At 49.4% G+C, this 26086-nt stretch overlaps 1 protein-coding gene across 1 annotated transcript in view; it reads right to left on the minus strand.

The window, feature by feature from the left end:
- Nucleotides 1-26086, minus strand: part of LOC132012955 (contactin-associated protein-like 4) — a 140750-nt gene that overhangs the window by 63047 nt on the left and 51617 nt on the right. The window contains exons 4-8 of the mRNA XM_059392746.1: nt 12940-13087; nt 6246-6449; nt 5465-5646; nt 4025-4168; nt 2901-3165 (exon numbers count right to left, since the gene is read on the minus strand). Coding sequence (XP_059248729.1) covers nt 2901-3165; nt 4025-4168; nt 5465-5646; nt 6246-6449; nt 12940-13087 — 943 coding nt within the window. The remainder of the gene's footprint in view (nt 1-2900; nt 3166-4024; nt 4169-5464; nt 5647-6245; nt 6450-12939; nt 13088-26086) is intronic.

Here is a 26086-nt window from a genome sequence, read left to right on the forward strand (position 1 = left end):
TCTCTGTGTGTGTTTTCTTTTTCCACCGATTTTTTAAAATGGAAAAGGAAAGTCCATTTGGGTTGTCCAGGGTTCAGCCCAGAGATTAAACACAGCACGGCCAGAAAAGGCACCTAGCTAAACATTTCAGCAGCCAGTGAAGCTAAGATTCCCCAGGGGCTGTTTTGTGGTCCCACACATTTGACATTCGAAAGGGACAGAGTGAGAGAACATTTTGTGGCCTACAGAAGTCTTTCTGACCTCTAGCCGGTGGAACTAGTATTTGTAAACAACTCAAGATGAAAATTTACACAGTTGGAAAGCATGTTGAAAATATGACCCAATTGTGTTCTATTCAAACACATTTTCAAATTGGGACCTAATTCAGCTTCACGTCCAGCACAAGTTCACCTTGACTCCAGGTGAGGACCTTAAGGGACATTGGACAGCCTAAATATCTGGTAACCAAGGGGAAAAGCCACCCTTCCTTAACAGAAAAGTTTGACTTACAATGACTTCTAAATAAATATGTCCTTCTCATTAAAGACTGCTGTCCCGGACCCTCCCGGCAGCGCTCGGAAAAGTGCCCGGCTGTCAGTTGCTGCTCGTGGGGGCCAGACGCAGGCCTGGGGTTAGTAGGAGAACGGGCCAGGGACGGCTGTGGCATGAAGGGGGTGGGGAGACTTCATTGCACCCCGGCTGTCTATTCTGGGCTCACATTCACAGCCTGTCTTCTGTAGTCATGAATATAACCACATCCAGTGCTTTGGTGTGCGCTGGTTATTTATCAGGACATAATGTGTGGACCCCGGTTTGGTAGTTTCCTCCCGGGGATCTGGACCTGGCTGGTGCCTCTGGTTGCAGTTTGGTTTCCCCGTGGTCTGGCAGGTGCTGGCTCAGGTTGGGGTCTGCTCCGGGGGTTCAACAAGGTGGGACCAGAGCCCCACTCTCTGGGGTTGTCTCAGGGTCATCCTCATGGGCTGTTGGCTGAGGGCCTCTGTCCCTTGGGGGTTGTGGACTGGCTGCCCCATGCTGTAGCTGGCACAGTGGGTCTGCCCTTTGTGGGTGTCAGGGGACCTCCGGGGGCTGAAGTTTTGTCCTGGTCACTTAGGCAAAGCTCCTGGCTGTCCCACATTCTGATCCCTGGGACCAAGCCCCGGGCCAGGATGGCCAACAGCAGGGGGCTGCACCTGCAGGGACATGGAGCCCCAGGAGGCAGGGTCCAGCTTCGGGCCACATGGAGCCCCAAGAGGCAGGGTCCAGCTTCAGGCCACCCCCAGGGGTTGGATGGAAACAGGATTGTAAGAGTTGAATGCCAATTATCACACGCAATCTTCCAGCAATTTGTTAAATCCACCAACTGAGGGGTTAAGTGTGACCTGGCTCTTCGTGGGACTTGACCTGAAGCAATTTCTTTGAAAGTCTTAAACTGGGCCAGGACAGAAGCTTCCTCAGGGCACATGGGATCCCCATGGACTATGGGGTCCTGGTGGCTTACAAAAATTAACCTTTTTTCTATGCCAGCGAGTCTCTGAGGCAGCTCACGGCTGAGATACTGCATGTAAGTGATTTCTTTCTCGCGAGCTCACTCTTGCAAGCTTGTCCCACTATTAGCATTCAGTAAGCTATAAGTGGCCATCTGTCTCCAGACGATGGGGGGAATGGCAGTTGTGGAGCCCCGACCTTCTCAGGGACGTGGGTCGAAGGCTGTGTGTTGAAGTGTGTGCCCTGGCTTCATATTTACCTTCCCAGGGTCTCTCTGCTTGTTTTCATGTTGCATGGCTCTTGAGGTAGGTTCTAGGATGGACGGAGGGGGCTGAGTCTGCTTTCCGCCCATCAGCAGAGGGTCAATGGTTAGGAGAAGGCCAATGGGTCCTGGTCCTCCCAGGAGTGTGCTCATGGACACAGACATGGCCCTCTAGGGTGGCACCCATGGGGACCTCCTGTGCCAGCCCACTGTGGCCCCACTTCTGACCATGTCGATAGTCCAGTGGCCCTCCAGGTCCATGCTCAGTGCCTGGAGGCCAGTGCCACTGAGGAAATGTGGTTCATCACAGGCCAACAGGATCTTCCTGAGAAGGTGTGCAGACCACCCAGTGGTCCCAACCGCCAGGCTGGGGGTCCGTCCCCGTCCCGTCCCCACCTCTGCCCGAGGCCCTCAGATCCGATGCCAATCCACAGACCCAGAAGTAGCTGACTTCCTGATGGGCAGCAGCAAGCAGACAGGCTCCACCTCTCTCCTGTCCTCAGTCCAGGAGCGATCCGCCGTCACGCATCATGAAGAACATTGTTTTAGGACACTAGCATTTATCTTGAAAACCTCCTCAAAGTATGTGTCCAACCAGAATGGCTCCTTGCCTGGGGGCAGGAGCAGGTCAGCAGAGAGGGCAGGTGTGTCCTCAGGATGTAGTATTTCCTCTGACCATGCTATCCTCCGGGGACCCACCACATTTCTGAACGCACAATTGGGGGTGTCAAGGTTGGTGGGCACCGTCAGGTCTGATAGGCAGGCAGCTGCCTCTCCACCAACACCAAAGGTCAAGAACAGGCTCCCTGTGGCCATGTTCCCTCAGAGAGCAGAAGCACAGGGAGAGGCATCTGGGACGTAAGCCTGGGGTCTGGTCAGCTTGATGGGTAGGGCACAGCGTAGGGTTCCCTGGAATGGAGTGGGTGCTCTCAGGCACTCCCTCTTCCCCAGGTGGCTAGGTTGGGCTGTGACGGCCACCTTGGGGTCTGCCTGTGGTGCCATGTGGTGTGAATGGCAGGGACTGTGTCCAAAGGCAATGGGGCACAGGGACCTGGGTGTGAGATCCACGAGCATGTTACAGACTGCAAAAGTCACATTTGAATCAGAGTGTGAAATTCCCATGGGCCCTGCGGCGACATAGCCATGCCGGCTACAGCCTGGGGACACAGATTACCTGCCATGATGTCACTCCTCACGTGTCCTGGAGACGGGGACAGGCCCAGTCTGAGGGCTCCGTCCCTGAGCGTGAGGACAAAGCCCGTGGAGCCACGAGGGTGCTGGCGGGACAGCAGGAGCCCCGCCTGATTCCACGTCCGGAATTGGAAGCTGATGGAGACCCCATCCTGTGCCGGGGAGCCTGGCAGCACCAAGCGGCTCCCAGCGGTCGGAAACGTGACCAGCACAGACTGCGGCTGAGAGCAGGAGAAGGAGGCGTTTCCCTGAGGACAGGAAGCAGATCTGAGGGGGCCCTGGAGGAGGGGGGCTGCTTCTCACTCCAGTCCCCCACTGTGGCCCCCAGACCCGTGGCCCCCCAGCTGGAATCGCAGGGTGTGGTGCTGCCGGCGTGACTTCCTGCCCACCCAATGCCCCAGGCCCAAGATACACAGACCAGCTGCTCAGCCCAATGCAGGCCTTGGCCACATGTTGTGCACCTCTGGGCGAAGCCAGGACAAAGCCCAGAGCCCATGAAGCCCATTGAAACAAGATTCACCTCTCGGGAGTGCACACAGCCGACAGAGCCCACAGACGGGTGTTTTGACTGAAGGTGGGAGGCAAGGACCCAAAGCCTGAACACTTGTTCCCGTGACCCAGCTACCGGGAGGCCGGTCGGGGCTCAGCCTCGGATGCCAAGACCCCACACAGACCCTCCTTGTCATGTCTCAAGGGCCACGGAAAACATGCCAGCTTATCGATCCATGTGTGTATCCAAGCTCCCACCGCCAGCGCTGTGTTCACACTCGAGGTGCAGGAGGGACAGGTTTCCTGTGGGGTGGCCCGTGCTCCCATCGCTCACGGAGGAAACCCCCGTTGCCAAGGGGACTGGTCCCTGCAGGCAGCTACCTTTGCTCTCTGGAAAGCTGAGATGGGATCTCCAGCTGACGTTTTAATGGGAGACGTGGGTCTTCGTCTCAGATTTAAACAATAACTCTAAGTTCCGTGAGCTTTGGTCTGTGTTTCTTGCTCAGGTGATGAGGCTGTGACATGAGTCACATCCCCCTAACCTGACGTCACTCAGGGGTTCACAAGGGCCCTCATTCCCCCGAGTCCCCCACCCTCTGTCCCCAGGAAGACTCTTACCCTGATGAGAATCTGGGGTCTGTGCTTCTTGGCCAAATCAATGATATCCTCTCCATTAAAATTAATATTTTCTAAACATCCGTCGAAGTGTTTTCTTTGAAATGTCACAGATTTTCCAGGTGCTAAAATCCCTCCGAAGCTGATCTTAGAAAGAAAAATGACATCAATAATATTCTCTAGTCATTTCCCATTAACTTGCTTAAGACATTCATCACTCAGAGGCATAGCAGGAAGTGGCCCAGGTAAGCAATTCTGCATAATCGGGTGTTGTGTTCACTACCTTAAAGGAATTTCTAAGCAGAAACTCTGAAATGGTTTACTTGCTGTTAGTGTCTGGCAGGCTGGAGCTCCCTCATCTGTGATCAGGGGAAAGTGTGGTTCAGCATCTCACTGGGACCCTCGGGAGGAAAGGGCTTACTGATATTCATGACGGGACAGCAGGTACAGGGTGGCCTGGACGCGGGCCCTGGAGCAGAGCACCAGGCCCTCTGCTCACCATCAGCTCTGCACCTTGGAGTGCTGGGGAAGTCTCGTCCCCGCAAGGGGTCTTCTCTAATGCTGGCAGGTGCAGGTGGGCCCTCCAGGGTCCCCACAGGAGCCCCTCCCTGTCCTGTTGCTACTCTCCCTTACAGCTCTTCCTAAGGGCACCTCCCCATGTCCCAGGGAGCCGACCAAGACAGCCATCCCATCTGTAAAGTATGAGCTGAACTGGTCTCCTTGGGGTGCTCATCAAACCGGCTGCCAGGTGAGGGGAGGGTCCCACCTGTGTGTCCATGGCAAGGGACATCTGATCCGTGTAACCCAAACCCGTGCAAAAGGAAGCCTGTGCAGAAAATGAAAATGATTTTCCAGCTTATATATCTCTGGATGGAATTTACATTCATCTGTGTATAGAATATAATGTTATTTTGGCCAATTCGTAGTGTAGGCAATAAAATCATGAATGATGTAATATAGGACAGGAACTGCCAATCGTCCATTTCTGCTAAACACATTTTTATTTTAGCTTTAGTGTTTAGCTTCTTTTAATAGTGCGTGAGCCTGACAACATCTTACAAGAATGGCATGAATTGTTATACTTTCGTATAACTTAGGTACATGTGTGCAAAGGGCTGCGAATACATTAGGTGTGTTTGGAAGCTGAAGGATGAGACCGAGAGATAGGGTCCAGCTGATAGCTCCGGATCTAGGTAGGATGCCAGGGGGATTGCTCAGGTCGGCTCAGTGGGACTGGATGTGTGCCGTGGGCCATGCTGAGCACAGTGGGCCACGCTCCAAGTCAGGCTCAGAGGGTGCCCAGGACAGCGGCTCCCTTGCAACACGGTTAAGCCCTAACCACATGTGCAGAGAAAGGGCATTTCTTCGCAGGGATCCCCCTTCTGTCCAGGCAACACTGCCCTCAAACCCCACGTCCTGCCATGACTGACAGAGACTCTGCACCTCAGGATCCAGGTCTGCGTGACTCAGCTGTCCCCATGCCTGGAACTGCCTGGAGTGCCGGTCCACGGAGAGGGTCATGTGCTGGCGGGCATGCTCGAGGAGCACCGAGTGCCAGTGCTGGTCGTCCAACAGACTGCCCAGCGCCACGCTCCCAGGGCCAGATGGCGAGGGTGAAGCAGTGCCTGGCCAAGGAAATGGGCATCGTTAGGTCCTGCCAGACCAAGCTTCCTTGACCCCGTGAAGCTGCTGCATCTGACTCTGGGACACCCTGTCCATCAGGGCTGTTCTCGGCCACTTCCCTTCATTACAGGTGTGCATCCCTCGGAAGTACCCTCTTTGCTGCGAGTTCTGTGATGGCCGCCAGGCAGTGGCTCTCCCGGGGGAAGCTTCTTCCCCCAGGGGACACAGGCCAGGATGTGGGTGTGAGCTGTGCTACCGTCCTCTGGTGAGTGGAGGGCGGGGATGCTGGTAAACACCCTCCACTGCACAGGGCAGCCCCTGCAGAGGCTACTTATCTGGTCCAAAATGTCACTGGTGCAAAGTGAGGCTGGGAAGCCCTGGGTCCCATAACGTAGGTGTGTTTATCGGATATGAAGAGCTCCAGTGACCACCTCCTGGCACAGTTACTACATTTTAATATGTTTTAAAGCAAAAGAGAGTCAGAATCTGTAAGTCTAGGCCCTTATCTATAATACCTGCTAAAAGATTAGGTATAAAAATACTGGGGTACAAATTAAATCTAAGAATTCAGATTATCGAGTTCCTTGGCTCATCTCTTTACCTGAATTGGTGATCAGAAGGAGCCTCCCTTTCACTAATTCCAGGGTGAAGAAGTCTCCATTTCTGCCCCGTCTGTGCAACAGAAGCCCATCACTCTGCCTTGTTTTAAATTTCAAAGAAATGATGTCTTTCACTGGATTCCTGGTACTTTGAACAAATCTGTAAAGCAGAGAACTTTTTCCATCAAAGTCCATCACGTCTGATCCTGCAGGAAAGATGATAAAAGTTGTTCTAAGTATTAGCTTGCTCCTCACTGAAGTATGTAAATGTGTGGGGCCTTGCACACACACACAGAGGCACACACAGGTACACACAGAAAGGCACACACACACAGGTGCACACACACAGAAGCATACACAGGTACACACACAGAGGTATACACAGGTGCACACAGGCACACACACAGGTGCACACACAGGCACACACACAGAGGCACACACAGGAAGACACACAGAGGCACACACAGGTACACATACAGGTGCATTCACACACAGGTGCACACACATAGAGGCACACATACAGGCATGCACACAGGCATACACAAGGGAACACACACAGAGGTGCACAGGCTCACACACAGGTGCACACACAAGCACACACAGGTACACACACACAAGCACACACAAAAGTACACAGACACAGTATCGGAGGCTGTGGAGGCTTCCATGTCCCATCCGCTGGTGGGAACCAGAGCCTCCCAGGGCAGTGGGTCTGCTTTCTGACTCCTGCTCCCTTTGCAGAACTGTCCCTGCTAGAGGCGACTATGCCAGGGAGGTCCCACCTCACCATAGGGTCGCGAGGGCAGTGAGGCAGACAGTAAAGGGCCGTAGAGAATAAGAAGCTCCTTCTTTCCTGAGCCAGATGCCTGTGGCTCTTCTCAGTGGCTGTTGGGCCCAAATGGCACATGTGCTCGTGTGCTCTGTAGAAAGTGTGTCCGTGTTCCATATTCCATGTACACACAGGAACAGGGGCCAGGTCGCCCGAGGGCTAGGTCGTGCTCAGGGAGCCCATTCACACAGAAGGAGCAGTTATCTCAGAAAAACCCTCCCAGCAAGGACTCCAGCCCTCGGAACGCGGGCTGTGCAGAGGGTGTGCTCACAGGACGACAGAAGAGACAAGAGGGGCCTATCTGGAGCAACGGTAGCCGTTGGGAGACCCCGAGGATAATGGCTTGACCTTAACCCCACCCTCAGGCTGCAACCCCCACGTGTCCAGACCCAGTGGTCCCTGCTGCTCCGTGCACATCGACGGCTGGTAGGTACATTGAATGGAAGGCCAGTTTCCTCCAGGACAACATGAGAGACTTACTCCTTCATGGACCTTATTTCTGGCAAAACCAAGAATACAGTAGACTCTTGAAGAATCTGGGGGTTGGGGGTGCTGCTGTCCATGGAGCCAGAAGTCTGGATATAACCTTTAACCACCCCCCAAACTTAACCACTGATAGCTGTCAACTACTAACTAGCAACTCATTTTTTATGTTATCTGTGTTGCTCACTGAATCACTGCATGCAGTGAGCTCCAGAAAAGACGGTGGCATCAAGAACATCATAAGGAAGAGGTCTTACCCCTACAGCATGCTACCGTATTTACTGGAAAACATCTGCATGCAGCAAACCCCCACAACTCAAAACCTGTCGTCTTTGTCGCTTCATGGAGATGTGTGTGTCATTTAAAGGGCACGTCATATGCAAAATAAGCCATTGGAATGATGCTTGCCCATCTTATGAGGATATCTTCTTAAAATTCATGTTTTATTTTCTTATATCTTGTTAATGTACCTAGAAATAATTCATTTACCAGGTGCACAATGAGTAAATATTTCATTCTGTTTTAAAGGTGGGTTATCTCCCCAGTTACTTCTTCTGAATGAGAAGCATGGACGAAAAGCCAGGTACTGGGCTGACAGTGCATGGCCCTGCCTATCCCAGGGGCTGCTTGCACATGCCTGCATTCCAACAGTACTTTGTGCGTCTTCCCCATCCTTGGGTCAGGGCACAGACTTCTCTGCCAGCCTCGCACAGGAGTCCACAGACTTCCACCCATGACCCAGGGCTTGTGGACTCCTGCCTGTGACCCAACACCCATGAACCAGCACCCATGGATCTCACCCATGGACTCCCACCTGTGACCCAGTGCCCACAGACCCCTTCCTGCCCCTATTGTCTTGGATGCTGCTGGCTGAGGTGGCTGCTTGCAGCAGGCATGGCCAGTCCCAGTGCCCACCCTCTGGGTCCTCTCAACCATGCTGCAGCAGACAAGGGACTTTCTGGTTCACAAGCCTTGGTGTAACAGAAAATAAGGAGGAGTAAACATGTGAACAAAAACACAGGAATATGTGAACACACGTGTACAGACACAGGTACACATGAGAGCACACACATGGGAACATCTGTGCACACATGTACACAAACACAGGAACATATAAGCATGTACACACAGGGGCATATGAGCACACATGTGCACAAACACAGGCATACATGAGGAAAATGTATGCACACAAACACAGAAACACTTGAACATGCACACGCACACATGGGGCATGTGAGCACACGTGTGCACAAACATAGGCACACACGAGGAACATGTGAGAACACATGTACACAAACACAGGAACACAAGAGTATGTAATAAAGGAAAACGTGAGCACACAGGTACACAAACACAGGAACACATGAGCATGTAATACACACAGGGACATGTGAGCACACAGGTACACAAACACAGGGACATGTGAGCACAGATGTGCACAAACACAGGTACACAAAGAACATGTGAGCACATGTGCACACAAACACAGGAACGCACATGAAAGTGCACACACAGGAATACGTGAGCACACAAACAGGTACGCACAAGAACATGTAAGCACACGTTTACACAAACACACGCATGCACATGACTGTGCGCACACTTAGGCAAGCACACCAGGGAACTGATATAGGGTTTAGACGTAATTATTTTTGTGGAGGGTCCTGAAGCCAGAAAGCCCTCTCCAGGGTGCTGTGGAGTAGCGTGATTGAGAACTGCCCCAAGTCTCCTAGCAGAGTGCCCACCGGCAGCTTGGGGCACCCAGAGCACTAATCCTGTTCTCTGTAAGGATCACGATGCCGGTGGTGGCAGGAAAGGGCCCACACGTCCACTTCCAGATGGGCTGCATGGAGTCTGCATGCTCCCTCTATTCCTGGTGGTGGCACTCATGCCTGGGGTGGACGGGCCACTGTCAGGAAGCACAGTGTGCATGCGGTGGCCTCACAGCCTGGCTTCCCCAGATGGTCTGCACCCACGTCAGACACAGAAGCCTTCCTATTACATAAGACGTCATCAGTTCTCCTGAGCTCTTCTCAAGGTGGGTCTGTCTCCCTCCCACACTGTTCAGTTTTGTCTTACCATAGCCTCGGGGCAGCCGGCTCATAGCTGACAGGTGCGGGCCTGTAGGTCTGTTGGTGGCTCACCGTGAAGGACCCTCATTTTCAGAGGCTGAACCAGCTGTGATTAGTTACTGACTGGGGGGCACAGCATGGGCTAGCCCACCTGCTCCCTCAAGCAGTATGTGCTTAACCAGACAACCCTAACCCTGGAGGCCTTGGCCCTTGCTCTATGCTGGTCCAGACGCTGTGTGTGAGGAGCAGACCCTTTCCTGGTGGCCTCGTGGCCTGCCCGCTGCATGCCTGACAATGCATTTGCTTTTCATCCATGTATCCTACCGGCAGACTAATGAACAGTCACCACAAGGCTCCAGGATGGTGCCGTTGCCATGGGGACAGCGCGGGTTGCCATGGGAGCATGTCAGCATGACCCCAGCCTGGCCAGGGTGTGCAGGAAAGTTGTGGAGGTAGAGACACGGCGGCCGATCCAGACTCCAGGGCATGGCCGTGGAGGGTGGGCGACGGAAGCCAGGCACCAGCAATACACCTGGGGGTGTTCTGTGCAGAATGCTACAAACAGGGGATGCTGGCCCACAGAGTAGAGCGACACTGGGGTGAAGGGTGAGTGCCAGGAAGGAAGGGGATTGAGGGGCTCTTGTAAGACTTAGAATTGTGCACTTAGGTTTTTAATATTTCCCCTCGTGTATGTTACACCTTGAAAAGTATATGTTCTCAAAGGGTGAAGGTTGAGGTTTGTAGGCGTATGGTCCGTCTGTGCAAAGGTCCTGTGCTGACTGCAGATATCCTGGTGCTTTCAGAGAACCAAAACAGAGGGATGGTGGCTGCCTGGGGAGTACCCAGTTCCTCTCTGCTGCCTGGGGTGGGCGGGGCTCACGCAGAGAGGCAGGTCAGAGGAAGGGTGGGAAGAATTAGGACTCAACCTGGCTGCAGCCTCTCCAGCCTGGTGCACGGGGTGGGGATGGGGAGATTGTTGGTGAGTCTGCTGGGTCTGACATAGGCACGCTCCTTCCTCTGCATCTAAGGCTGCATCGCACCCATCAAGAGGCCCTCAGGACCGCTGTGGCCAACTTAGTGGAGCGCGGCGGTGGGACCCAAACCAGGGTCAGAGCTGAGGATGACGAGGATTCAGCATGCACTGGGAAGGAGGGGTCATGGGGCTGGCAGTGGCTGGGGGTGAGGTGGCCCTGGGTCACCCAGAGGGGGTGCCTGGGCTTCCACTGAGAGAGAGAACCAGGCTAACGTGCGGCACTTGGAGATGGTTGGAGGGATGGTTCCAGTTCCAGCCAGATGAGGGTTCCCAGATCCTGGCCCGGAAGGCAGCGAGAAGGTGCCGGCAGACGTTGGTGACTCTTGGAAGGGGCCCTGAGGTGGCCGAGCTGTGGCCTAGAAGCCCATGGGAAAGGCCCTCCTGACCAGCGTGCAGCCCGCCAGGCCATCCTCAGCCTGCCCTCAGCTGCTCGGTGCAGCAGGAGTCTGCGAGCGCATGGTGAGAGAGCCCAGGTGTGCAAGAGAGACCATGGCCCGTCCAGGAATGCAGCATGTGGTGGCCGCGGAGGGATGCGTGGGGGGAGGGGTAGGATTCCTCCAGGACCTGCACACAGAACTGCTGTGTGTGAACATGAGGCTGAGCGGGCATCTCCGAGCAGCTTGCTGAGGAGGCCCGCACCTTCCCACAGCAGAGCAGCACGCCTGTGTCGCTTGAGGGCGCTGACACAGAGGCGGCGAGTACTGCATGTCAGGGGGCACTGGTGGCTTCTCACATGGCGGAGACAGGTTACCTGCTGGGCTTCATTCAGACCCTCCCAGCTGGGCTGCATGGACTTCAGGGCTGCCGCTGGTCCCACGGGAAGGGCCGTGGTCACACGTCTGGGTGGGAGGGTCCCGGCACAGCCTCATCAGAGCGCATTCCCCAAGCGGAAGAGGCACAAGGCCCAAGAAGGCCAGTGTCAGGGTCCTTGCCCAAGGGAGCTCTCGTGGTCTGGAAATCCACAGAGTAAGGCCATGGACGGAGTAGGAGGAACGCTGTGGATGAAGTGTTGGCTCAGGGGGTCCCTCGGTCCCCCGTGCAGGGCTGGTAGTGCTGGTCCACATAGCACACTGGCCAGACCCTCACTCTGGTGACCCTGGGGCTCCCCAAGCACCACATGGCCGCCACCCCCATCCTCGAGCCAATCAGCTGGCCTCCTCCCATCCCCCCACCAGTCCCCTTTGTACCATCCTGAGCTCTCCTCCTGACTCAGACAGCAGACCCCACCTCCCACGGCAAACCTCCCACAGAACAAGTCCGGGCAAGTGTCACATGGTCAGTGAGTGGGGGTGGGCCCTCTTCAGGGTCACTGACAGCCAGGCCCACTCCCTGCCCCCAGGCCTTGGGCTGGTGACATGACTGTGTGTCCAGAGACAGACAGAGGGACAGAGGGAGAGACAGAGGCAGAGGGACAGAGACAGAGGAACAGAGGCAGAGAGACAGAGATAGAGGGTCAGAGGGACAGACAGACAGAGACAGACACACAGTGGGACAGAGACAGAGAGACATAGAGAGAGAAGGACAGATACAGAGAGACATAGAGACATAGAATCAGAGACATAGAGACATAGAATCAGAGACATAGAGACAGAGACAGAGGGACACAAAGATAGAGAGACAGAGGGACAGAGACAGAGAGAGATAGAGAGAGATGAGAGATAGACATAGAGGGACAGAGACAGATAGAAACCGTGACAGAGGGACACAGAGAGAGAGACAGAGGCAGAGAGACAGAAGGACAGAGGATGAGAGACAGAGACAGACAGAGGAACAGAGGGATAGAGACAGAAGGATGAGGGACAGAGACAGAGACAGAGAGTCAGAGACAGGGAGGCAGAGACAGGGAAGAGAGAGAGAGGCAGACACTCAATAAGAAGATCCTGTAAGAACAACCTGACAGGCACCTAGGAGCCTCAGTCGGTTAAGCGTCTGCCTTCGGCTCAGGTCATGATTTCAGGGTCCCAGAATTGAGTCCCATACGGGGCTCTCTGCTCAGTGGGGAGTCTGCTTCTCCCTCTGCCCCCCCCAACCACTTGAGCGGGCACACTCTCTGCCTCTTGCAATAAGAAATAAATAAAATCTTTAAAAACAAACAAACAAAACCTAACAGTTTCATCTCCGAGTTACACAATAATATCAAAGAGATTCAATTGTCCTTGTTGAGGAATTTGAGAAAAGCCTGGAGGCTATTCTCTTGGAAGCGTCTTTGAATTTGTGTCAAGGACCCCACGTTCCCAGATGGACGTGGTTCGGCGCCCTAGTTCTGCACCCACACTTACGGAACCGGCATCCATACACCTCCACGCGCATCCCAATGCGGCCGTTGGGGTTCCAGGCGGAGGGCAGGAAGCGCAGGTGCCTGGCCTCCAGGGGCGGCCGCAGCCGGTGGCGCACCACACTGTCCGCGTTGGCGTTCCCTGGAAAGCCCTGCAAGAGAGCGTGGGCTCAGCGCACATGTGGGGTCCCTTGCTCCTGCAGTAACTACCCTTCCTTCCACCCCCAGACAGACACCGCAGCAGGAGGCTGGGGATCCGGAACCTTCTGCTGGCTGCTGGTCCCGGAGGAGGACACACCTTCCCTGGCCTGGGCGGCACTTGCCCTGTGCACATAGCACTGGACTTGACTGGGGGGCGGCTGTAAACACAGGCCGAGGGCAAACCCGTGAAGTGCAGACTCTACAGCCAACCTCAGCACGTGTGTGCACACACATATCTGTGTCGCATATGTGAGCATTGTGCACACACGTGTGTGTTCAGGGTGGGTGCTCACGGTCAAGACACTGTTCAGTGACTCATCACTATGGGCGTGTGTGAACCAAGGCAAATTGTCACAACTGACTTTCCATTTTACAAGTAGCCATATCAATTACAGTCTAAATAATTCACTTCTAGCCGAATAAGAAAAATCACTTAGTGAAGAAACTGAAGATTTAAATTCTGCTCATGGTCATCAAAAAGCAGGAAAATATGTTTTATGGGACCTCTTCAACTGGTATTATCAGTTTTATGGTTTTTACCAACCACTAGAATCATTCTAAGGGGGGCCTTCAACTTCCTGCTTAGGTTTTGTTTAATAATGCAAAATATAATTCAATTATATAATTACCATATAAAAGATCCATTGAAATAACATTAATTTAACATTAAAATTTCAAATAAGAGTGTTACTCCTGTGGTCACTGCGCCCATGTAATGAGAGTCCAGCTTTGTGGTCACCACGGTCATCTAACGAGAGTCCAGACATGTTCACCGCAGTTGTCCTAACGAGAATGCACATTATGGTCACCACGGTCATCCTAATGAGAGTCCAGACTTGAATGGGGCCATTTGGCAGACTCAATCTCCTGCACATTTGGACCCTGCACACAGACCTCCAACTCAGCCATCCAAGAATGCTCCACGTCCCACCATTTAAAAACAGTCAAGGGCGCCTGGGTGGCTCAGTGTGTTAAGCTGCTGCCTTCGGCTCAGGTCATGATCTCAGGGTCCTGGGATCAAGTCCCACATTGGGCTCTCTGCTCAGCAGTGAGCCTACTTCCCTTCCTCTCTCTCTGCCTACTTGTGATCTCTCTCTGTCAAATAAATAAATAAAAATCTTTAAAAAAAAAATAAAAACAGTCAAATGTTGGGTGCCTGGGTGGCTCAGTGGGTTAAAGCCTCTGCCTTTGGCTCAGGTCATGATCCCAGGGTCCTGGGATCGCGCCCCGCATCGGGCTCTCTGCTTGGCAGGGAGCCTGCTTCCTCCTCTCTCTCTCTCTGTGCCTACTTGTGATCTCTGTTTCTCAAATAGTAAATAAAATCTTTAGAAGTAAAATAAAAATTAAAAACAGTCAAATGTCTGGTTTTTCTTTTCTCGGTGGAAATTTAAACTTTCATTTGAGAAAGAGAATCACAATTGCCAAGCCTCCGATGCACTTGCTGGAGCCTTTCTCCTGGTAACAGCATCTGTGCCTTGGGTGGAGAGTCCTTGCAGTCCCCCGGCCTCCTCAGGGTCAGAGGCTCCCGTGCTGGCCCCGGAGGCTCCACCCTGAGTGTCCCCCAATGGCCCACACCTCCCGACAAGCCTCACAGGCCCTATGCTGGCAGCAGGGAAGGCCGAGAGGCCCACCTCCCTCCATCTGGAGCCTGAGCCAGAGGCTCCTCTGGGAGGTCGGGATCCCATCCTACAGCCATCCTACAACTACTCTCTCTTTCCCACATATGCACACATGTGCACACATGTGCACACTCACATGTGTGTGCACATGGGGGTCCCTGCATGCACGAACACACGTAACTATTGTCAAACCATCTGAAAAGCAGTCGTAAGCATCCTAACTCTTTATGCTAAATTTCAGTACGTCTCCTAGAACACAAACCTGCCCCAAAACAACTGGAAAACCACTGCTGACACGAATTCCACAGTTCTATCTGGGTTTGTCCGTTTTTATATTTCCTCCAATGACACAGGACAGCTTCCACCTGCTGGTGTCGGTTCTTGGCTTGCCCATTGTGGAAGAGCATGGTCAAGGGACTTGCAGGGCACGGTCCCAGCTGGGTTTGTCCTGCTGCCACCTGGGATGAGCGTCAGCCCACACGTTCTGGGTGAGAATACGAAATGGAGATGCTGCCTCCTTGTGCTATGACCCTCCAGGGACAAGGTCTCAGTTGTCCACCCCCAATGACATTAATTTTGATCACTTGGTGAGGAGAGTAACTTTTCTTTGGGCACTCTGTTCATAAGCTGGTCTGATTCTTGGGGTTCATGTGGCTGATTCTTGGGGCTCATGGGAATGTCCTTTTCAGACAACAGTCTCATATGATGGTCTAAGCCCATCTGTGATCTTTGCCTGAATCGATAATCACACTGGGTTTAGAAATGTTATGTTTAGAAGAGTGTCTTTTTTTGCCCCCTCTTTCTCTTCTTTTAAGAGGAGGATGGATTAACAGCTCCTATGTAACCCATTAAAATTGTTGCCCTTTGTTTGAACTGTGCAAATTTGCACAAGAGAGACAACCTTCACCAACCCTGGGAGCAGCTGGCCCTCCTCCCTGCTCAGCATGAGCTGCCGGCTGAGGAGCCAGGGTCCTTTGGGGACCCGGGTCCTAGATGCCGCCTCACCTGCTTTAATCTTTCATGAGAAATATTAAAGTCAAATAGGCTGTTTTATAAATCTCCTGATATGTCATAACAAAATGAACATTAAGTGTACTTGCATGCTTTAAAAAATATATTCAGATACTTTGTGATAATGAAAGCGCTGCTTATTTGAATTTTAAGGAATCGCACTTTGTAAGTTATATGGAACTATAGCTGTTTCCTGAACGGTCAGGAAGAACAGTGGCTCTTACCAATAAAGAAGGTGTGTGGAATGTGTTTGAAGAAAGAAACGGAATGTGTTTGGAGAAAGCAGGTGATACAGTGTTCAGGACTCATTAGTAAGAAGGTTTTAGCTCTTGGGCTAAATTAATGCTTCATAAAAGCAACATGTAGTCTAGCTAGTCTACCATATATCCAAACTAGGCTTTGAATCTTCCAGAACGGACTTAACCCTCGTGAATATAACAACTATGAATGCAAGGAGAGAGAGACCTGTTCTTGCTTTACTCCCTCAAACCGGAAAGTCAGGTTACTGGAATTACAGGAATAGGTTTCTTCTTTGAAAACACATTGCCTTTAGCAAGCCTTCAGAAGTCAGACCCCCATTCAGTGATGTAAATCATGGGTGAGGCAGAACAGCTGGGCACAGCGTTCAGCACTGGGATTTGGAACCACACATCGTGTAGACAGATGGAGGATTTCCAGGGCTCAGCTCCTAGCAGACACGTGGCCATGGGAGTTGCTCTGAGTCGTGGAACTAGGGGTATTGTGCCGAGCGAAATAAGTCACTCAGAGAAAGACAGTTATCATATAATCTTACTCATATGTGGAATATAAGAAACAAAACAGGATCATAGAGGAAGGGAGGGAAAAATAAAACAAAACAAAACCAGAGAGGGAGATAAACCAGAAGAGACTCTTAATCCTAGGAAACAAACTGAGGGTTATTGGAGGGGAGGGGCTGGGGGGCGGGGTACCTGGGGAATGCTTTTAGGAGGGCACGGGATGGAATGGGCATGGAGTGTTGTCTGCAATGGATGAATCTCTGAATTCTACCTCTGAAACCAATAATACATTATATGTTCATAATTAAATTAAAAAAGTTAATGTTGAGAAGTGACTTGTTTACTAAATGATTACATTCTGTGATGATGTAAGGGAGTGATTAACAGGATGCTAGAGCCACTGTCCTTCAGGGCCTCACTCTGCTGCCTGCCCAGTCAGCTGCATGCGTGTCTGGGCTGTTCCCAGCTTCCACCCGGGGAAGCACGCTGGGCAGTGACCCTGGCACAAGGCCAGATCGCAGACTGAAGCCTGAAACCCTCAGTCTCAGGGAATGAGCCAGATGTGGTCCCTTTTGCCTTAAAACAGTCACAGTTCTCTGAGATTCATCAACGTGTGATTGGGGCCCTGAATGCATCCCAACACCCTCCCTGAAAGGCTCACCGGGGACACACTCACCCTCACTTCTATCTGAGCCTGAAACTAGGGTCCAGATGGGGGGAGCACTCTGATTAGCTGCTCCATGCAGATCCCGCTTTCAGCACTTACTTCAGGGGCACAAAATCTCCTGTGTAAACAATAGTGAAGATACAGAGACTCACGCTTATGTAGCTTGGAACAAATTCAAGAGGACGTTGTGGCCTGGTTCTCTGCAGGGAACACTACACACTTACTCACATGAATAGGGTTGGGGTGTATCCCCTGTTATCAATTTTTTGGACATCAAACGACTTAAGGTTCTGTGCCACTTTCATCACTAATAAATTTGATCTTTGGCAATTAACTGAAAAGTGGCCCCCAACTCCCAACCCACCGGACTTTATATGAAGAACGTGAGTGCTCTGAGCTGAATAATGATGAGGTCTTTTCCAGCATTATTCATACACAGATACAGATGCAGAGATGATTTGTGGAATGCTATGCAAACCACTTTGAATGCAAGTTTAATTAATAATGCTGTAGAAAAAATTTAACTTGATTAAAAAATACACATAATCTAGTACTTGGTTCCAGTCAGCTTGGATCCACCATAAAAAGTATCTGACCACGGCAATGTCACATTGTCTAATTTTAAATAGTGTTTAAACTCAACAGGAACAGAAAAAATATTGAGCATTTGTTTAAGACCTACTGAGTAGCAATCTGAATGGGAAGAAAAAGTAGTAGAGTCACAAGAGTGACACTCAGCCATACAAGGGAGATAACCACCCTTCTGTCTTCCATACAAGGGAGATAACCTCACTCTGCTGTCGACTGAACGTTGGTCTCCCCAAATTCTTGTGTTGAAACCCTAACCCCACTGTGACGGTGTCTCCTACAGGAGACCCAGAGGCTGATCTAACTTCCCCATGTGGGGAAGAACCAGGCGGGGGCCTTCACCAGACCCAAACCTGTCAGCACCTGCTCTTAGACTTGTGCTTCCAGAACTGTAGGAAGCCCAGGGGGTGTTGGTACAGCAGTTGGTGGGTGGATGCAGCCTTTTTCCCCATAGAGTGAGTTCACCTCAAGGCAGAGCTTCAAAGGTGCTCATGCCAGGTGTGTCCTCAGAACACGCATCCTGAATACTGCTCTTCTTTCCTTTTCTGCTCTTCTTTTATTTAGAAAGTAGGAACAAGATTAAAAAACACTACTTTTTTTCCCAGTAGGGCATAGCGAGGGGCTTGGCAGGACCACCGCTAACATGGAGAATCAGACCAGACAGAATAGTCATGAACAGCCACCCAAATGCTCTGGAAACCCCCAAAGCCAGACAAGAAATGAGAAGAATTTACTTATAAGAACCTACAGCACAGGAGAATCGAAGTGTCAGAATAATGGAATTCTATGAGGTCCCTGCATGGGTTGGTCCTACTCCCATCCTAGCTCATCCATGGTGCCACGAGGGGTGGGGGTGGGGGAGTCAACCCTGAAGACTAGCAGCTCTGCAGCCAAGGGGACTCCCTTAGCTTGGAGTGCAAGTTCCCAGGCCTAGCTGTGGCCATGTCAGCGGCAAATGGCAAGGCCAGCAGGCAGCACGCCTGAGGATGTGGTCTGGTAACTGACCAGCAACAGACTGTCCAGAATTAACAGAAAGTGAGGGAAATGGGACAACACCCATCCCTGATGAGCTCCTGTGTCTCCCGTCCATTGGAAAGGCCATGCTCAAGCACAGGAAGACTGAAGGGGGCCAGCTGGGAAACCTTGCTGTGCATGGAGACCACACGAGCCAGTAGAAACCCAAGTCCTGGCAGATGTGAAGACCACTTCAACTGCACACACACATACCTCAGTCAGCAAAGCTGGAAGCCCTCCCAGCTGGGGATGCATAAGCAGAACTCTGCCAGGCACCGGCTGACCACTAGCTCTGGTTTACAAATAGAAACGAAAAATTAAGAAACAAAAACCATACATAACACAAATTATACAGCAACATCAGTGCTTCTTATCATAGGAAACAAATTTCAGACTTAGTACAGGTGGATAACTACAAGAACCTCAAGCTGCTGCAATACATTATCTGAGAAAGTTAAAGACACGCAAGAATGAGAAAGTGTGGCTCATAAGGAGAAGCTGCTTAAAGAAATCTGTGTCCATGTGGATACAAAATCGGGATTTTGTTGACAAAGACTATTTGTGCAACTATTATAACTAGGTTATATATAAGGTAAAGCATGTTTAAAGAATTTATGGCTTGTCAAACAATGGCTCAACAAATAGAGAAAGTTGTTAGAGAAAGAGAAACTTGAGAAACTCAGAGTCTGATGCAGTTTACCTCCAATGCTGGACTGAGGACTAATGCTCCCTGGCTGGGTGAGCTCAGGAGACACCCCTAGTTTCAGATATGCCTCATAGAAAATGTTAAAAGAAGTTCCTAAAGAGATACTATAGGTCATGAAGAAAGGAAGAGCATCAGAGAAGGAATAAGTGAAGGTAAAATAAAAACTTTAACTTTTTCTTAATCTAGCAGATAAGTTTGTTCAAATTAATATCAACAATGTATTCAATTATGTATACGTATATATCATATATACCCACACATACATATGCTTATGTATAAGGGCAATGAATGACAGCAATAATAAAGACAGGAGGGAAGAAATAGGGATATTTTGTTATTAGAAAATATTCACATTAGAAAATATTCATGAAGTGGTGTAGTGTTATTTGAAAGTGAATTTGGATTAGTTCTAAAAGTATATTGTAAATTCTATGTCAACCACTAAAAATATTAAAAAACAACAGGAAATCAGTAGAGGAAATCAATGGAATCAGAAGCTGGTTCAGTGAAAAGATCAATAAAAGTGATACATTTCTAGTTATGCTAATGAAAAAAGAAAGGACACAAAGTGCTAAAATGAGAATGAAAGAGGAGATATTACCACAGATTCCATGGACATTAAAAATATAATAAAGGAATAACATGAACAACACTATGTCCACAGATTTCAGAACCTATTTGAAATGGACCAATTCTTTGAAAGATACAGTCTTCATGTTATATGCAACTAATGTATCATTGAACATTATATCAAAAACTAATGATGTACTGTGTGTTGGCCAACTGAATTTAAATTACATAAAAAAAGAGAAAAATACAGTCTTTGAAAGCTCACACCACAAGAAGTAGAAAATCTGAACAGACTTACATCTATTAAATAACTTGAGTAAATAGTTAGTAACTTTCCTAAACAGAAAACACCAGGCTTAGATGGGATCACTGGTAAATTTTTCAAAACATTTAAGAGAGAAATTCTCTCCTTTCTAGCAGATTAGAAGCAGAGGAAATTCTTCCTAACTGACTCTAGGAGGCCAGCATTACCATAATGCCAAAAACAAACAAAGGGTTGCAAGAAAAGAAAACTGAGGACTAGTACTTCTCATGAACACAGATGCAAAAATCTCCAACACAACATTAGCAAATCAATCCAATAATATATAAAAATAATTATACATTATAACCAAGTACATTTATCCCAAGTATGTCAGGTAGGTAAAGCACTCCCAAGATCATATAATGTAACCCATCACATTAACAGTGTAAAGAAGAAAAATCACATGATCTTATTACTAAATGCAGACAAAAGTATTTGACAAAATTCGACATGCATTTATGATAAAAACTCTCAGCAAGCTAGCTAAAGAAGGAAGTATCCTCAGCTTGATCAAAGATATCCTCAAAAGAACTATACCTAATATCATACTTAATGGTGAGAAACTTGAGATTTTCCTGTTAAGAATGGGAACAAGACATGATATCCCTCTCAACCCTGCCTTCCATGTTGTGTTAACTAATGCAATAAGACAAGAAAAAGAAACAGAAGTTGTATGCATTGGGAAATAAGAAGCAAAACTCTATGTTCACAGATGATATTAACACCGATGTAGAAATCTGAAGGAATTGACAAAAACTTCCTGGAAATAATGAGGAATTTTAGCAAGATTAAAAGACACAAGATTAGTATGCAAATGTCAATAAATTTCCTACATACCAGCCATGGACAAGTGGAATTTGAAATTAAAATCATATTACTATTTACATTGGTCCTCTAAAAATGAAATGCTTAAGTATAAACTTAGCAAATTATAAATTAGCTTAGCAAATGCATAAATTATGCAGAGGGAAAAACTATAAAACTCTAATGAAAGTAATCAATAAAGATATAGTAACTGCGCAATCATTTTGATAGATGGATGGATAAAAAACATTTCATAAAATCCAACAATAATTCATAATAAAAATTCTCAACAAAATAGGAATAGAAAAGACCATCCTCAGTCTCACAAGTTGCATCCATCTAACATGATAGTTGAAGGTGAAACACTGAACTGTTTCCCCCTAAACTAGGCACAAGGCATGATGTCTTCTTGTGTCTGCTTTTCAACCTAGTCCTGAGCATTATAGCAAGTCAGTAAGGATAGAAAATGAATACAACATCCAACTGGGAAAGGAAAACAAATCCATTAAACTGTTTTTACTCCCACATGCCTTAATTCTGTTTGTAGGCTATTCCAAGAACACATATAAAAATGAGCCAAAAAGACCTTCAAAAACCAATATGTCAAGTTCTCAGGTAATAATATTAAACTGTTTTATTTCTATGTACTAGAAATAAATATCTAAAATCGAAATCAAAAAGTAATTCCATTTAGGCGTGAGGAGCAAGATGGTAGAGGAATAGGAGACCTAAATATCATCGGGTCCCAGGAATCTAGCCAGATAGTTATCAACCCCTACAAACCCAACAGGAGATCGAAAAGAAGAGCAGCAATTCTCGGAACAGAAAAGTGGCCACTTTCTGGAAGGTAGGACCTGCAGAGAAATGACTCTGAGGCGACTCGGGGGAAGATAGACCGCCAGGGGAGGGGCCAGCTCCTGGCAAGTGGTGGAGCAGCAGAGCACAAAATAAGAACTTTCAGAAGTCTGCTCCACTGAAGGACATTGCTCCAGAGGCTAGGCAGGGGATGGCACCCTCATGGGGATAGTGTGGTCTCAGGACCCTCAGGGTCACAGAAACACCGAGGGTGTCTGAATGCAGCAGAGCTCCCAGGTATCAGAGCGGGAAAGCCAGCGGCAGAGACGGAGGCAAGCAGTGGACTCTCAGCTCAGGGTTACCTTAAACCATGGTCCGGGCACAGTTGGGTCTCTGCGCTTTGAGCAGGGACCCCACAAGTGGCAGATCCAGAGAGACACCCTCCTTCCTCCTCCAGGAGTTGTGGCGTGGGAGCGCAGCAGGAGTCGGCTGAGGTTGGAGGCTCCAAACAGGGCTGCGTGCCAGAGACAGAAATGCTCGGTCATAGGCCGGTGAGCTCAGAGCGTGGCCGGAGGCGAGGGAGATGGGAAAGATTGACTGCTTCCCTCTAAGGGTGCACTGAGGAGTGGGGGCCCGAGCTCTGGGCTTCTCTGGCGAAAGATTGGGAGGCCGCCATCTTCATTCCTGTCATCCAGAGCATGACAGAAAGTGCTCAGGGAACAAAAGCTCCTGAGACCAAAACAGCGCAAATTACTTAGCCCAGCCCCTGGCAAAGGGGTTGCAATTCCGTCTCTGACAAAGACATTTGAGAACCACTGCAAGAGGCCCCTCCTCCAGAAAATCAGCAAGAACATCCAGCCATGACCAAGTTCACCATTCAGTGAGAACTGTGGAACTCAAGAGCTACAGGAATGAGGCATGTAGAATTCATGTTTTTTTTTTTTTTCCCCATGATTCTTTAGTCTTTAATAAAAGTTAAATTTTTTAAATTTTACTTTTTTTCTTATTTAAAAAATTTTTTTCCTCTTTCTTATTTTAGCCTTTTTAACTATTTTATCTTATCAATACATTTTAAAAAATCATTTTAAATTTTCATTGTTATAGTCATATTCTAATCCTTCATTGTATTTAACCTTACATGTATACATACATGTATACATACATGTTTTTCTTTCTTTAAAAATTTCAGATAGTTTCTTCTAATGGATACAAATAAACCCTAAATCTAGTGTATGGTTTTGTTCTAGTCTCCAGCCTGAGGACATTCTCTCCTTTTTTTTTCTTTTCTCTTTTTCAACCAACTTCTTATCTTATCAATTCCTTTTTTAGGATCTTTTTAAATTTTCATCTTTACAGTCATATTCCGTCCCTTCTTCATGTTTACCCATATTTTTATTTATATATAAGTTTTTCTTTCTTTAAGGTTTTGGAAGACAGTTTCTTCTAGTGACCAAAATATACTCAAAGTCAAGTGTGTGGCTCTGTTCTAATCATATATAAATATATGACTTCTTTTTTTCTTTTTCCTATTTTCTACCCCTGGTTTCAAGTCTCTTCTGATTTGGTGCTGCCCTGCCCAAGCCGCTGAATGCTTTCCTCGGGGAAATGATCCGGAGGTAGCACTCACCTCCGTTTCTAGCTTGGGTGGGCACATGGCTCCACGACAGCTCAGGGAGGGGAGAACATTCCGTGTCCTTCCTGACCAGGTGGCCCTGACCAGGTGGCTCAGTCCCCCTTTCCTCCGGAACTTTCTGCAGCCCGTCCTATCAGTTCCAGAGTGGAGTCCCTGGGCGTTCTGGCTGCTCCTTGTGTGACGTCGGTCTTTCAGCACTGTGGAGAGTGGTGTTTGCTCTGACAACATGGTCCTGTGGAGGCCCCTTTGGACACAGAATGCCATGTGACCTCTGGGTACTCAGATCAGTCCAGATCTAACCCAGACGATGAATGGAGCACAGGAACCTCCTGGAGGAGCCGCCCTCCCACTCAAACCCAGGCCTGCTGACACTACTAGCCGCTATTCTGTCTGTGTCACCAACACATGGCCATGCGATCTTCCAACATTACTGACTCATGGTGGCTCTTGTAAAAGCACATCCTGTGTGTCCTCAGCATCAGCCGCTGAAGTTGGCAATGATCCAAGCGAACACACGAAAGACCAACAGGACTGAAGTTCAGCACCCACACCTTTGAGAAATGAAGGAAATGCTGTGACGCAGCCCAGACCCGTGGTCCGCCTGTGGTGCCAGCACCATGCCAGGGATGCCTGCCTTCCTGGGAGGCCACACCATGTCTGTCTCTGGATGCAACAGCTCGTGTCCTTCCTGTGACAATCGCCTCCTTGCATTTTATCTTCCTGCTTATATTTGGAAGGTCTTCAAGAAATTTAAAGTTGCAAATGACTCAATAATTCTGAGTACCTACTGCCATGTATCCTTGAGAAAAGCATCCATTAATCAGGCAATGGTTATTGTGCTAAAACTTAAATTTACTTTAATTAATTTCCTTTTCCCTCAAGTATGCTGCCAGCGTGTGTCAGACGGGTGTGCCCATCCCCTGAAGGACATGCACAACAGGGACAACCTCCCTAAGGGTGATGGTCACTGAATCCTGAACACCTCATGCCTCAGGTTCAGAAATAGCTAGAGTTCTGGTGGGATCTCATGGGAGAAAATGTGGCTCCGATGGCCCCTGCAGGGAGTAAAGGTGTTCTCACGGGCACAGCCCCTGGGAGCTTGGCAGCCCGTGGGGAGCCCTGCTCTCCAGGGGGACAGCTGGACAGGTGAGCAGAGCAGTGGGGCTGACAGGTGTTCTTTCTAAGACCGGAGGCTGACCTGGCAGTGAACTCTCAGAGGATTCATGAAGGACATAGGTGGCACCCTGCGTGCAGACACTGAAGTCCATTGCCTGGTGGGAACCTGTGTCCTGTGGGGCTGTGGGACGAGGAAAGGTGGGCAGGGGCAGCTGCGGGGGTGGGCTCAGGGCCAGCCTGTGTGGGGGAGCTGAGCTCATGGGTCCCTGGACTGAGGCTTACAGTCTGGGGGTCCCTGGACCGAGTAAGGCTTGTGGCCCGAGGGTCTCTGGACCAAAGCTCACGGTCTGAGCGCAGCGCCAACAGACGCACTCGGGTGAACCTGACCCACAGGACTGAATGAGGAACTCTCGTCTGCCTGGCAGGGACACCAGCACAAAACAATGTAAATATCAGAGATCTACAGACGTGATGCTGAAGGTAATCGCAAGCATGTTGTTTTCACTGACAAGAGCGTTCATATTTTAGGTAATAAAACTGAACACGTTAATTATTGCTGATTTCACAATTCCTGTCTACAGCAAGTGCTCATGGGAAGGGCAGACACTAATGAAATTGATTTATCATAAAGGCAGCTAACTGTGAATGCCAGTGTTGGAAACACCAGGATCAGTGGCTCTATTTTAAGAGAGTGTAACAGGCTGATCCCAATAAGTATCGACTGGTGGGATTCATGCCTGTGAATGTAACGAGTGTTCAGGTTAAAAGAAAGCTAAATAGGAAACACACCCAGATTAGAATATAAAATAGTTAAGTGTACCTTTATTGACATTTTTATGGGTAGATTACTTTTGCATAACCTATGATGTCCCGTTTAGATATGAATTAAGGCAATAAAAATAGCAAAAGAGATCATATTAAAACTAAAAGCTTCTGTTCATCAAAGGACAGGATCCACAGAGCGAGAAGACGACCTGTGGGGTGGAGGAGGGGCTTACAAGTCAGGGGTCTCATGAGGGGCTGATACCAGAATGCATGACGAGCTCCTACCCTCACACACCGAAATCAACCTGATCAAAAAAATGACCAGAGATCTGAGCAGGCATTTCTCCCAAGATGTGCCAACAAGCACAGAAAAGATGTTCGCCATCAGAAATGCCCATCAGAGCCACTGACATGCCCTGTCACAACCAGCTGGATGGCTGCTCCCGAAACCGAACAGAACCAGGGAACCGGTGTGGTGAGGGATGGAGAAGCTGGAAGCCTCGGGACCATCGGGGGATTGTGACTCGGCGCAGCCCCAGCACATGGAAAACAGTCTGGACGTCCTCAAAAATGACACACAGGACCACCACGTGACCCAGC

The sequence above is a fragment of the Mustela nigripes genome, chromosome 3 (assembly GCF_022355385.1).
Source record: "Mustela nigripes isolate SB6536 chromosome 3, MUSNIG.SB6536, whole genome shotgun sequence".
Taxonomy (NCBI): domain Eukaryota; kingdom Metazoa; phylum Chordata; class Mammalia; order Carnivora; family Mustelidae; genus Mustela; species Mustela nigripes.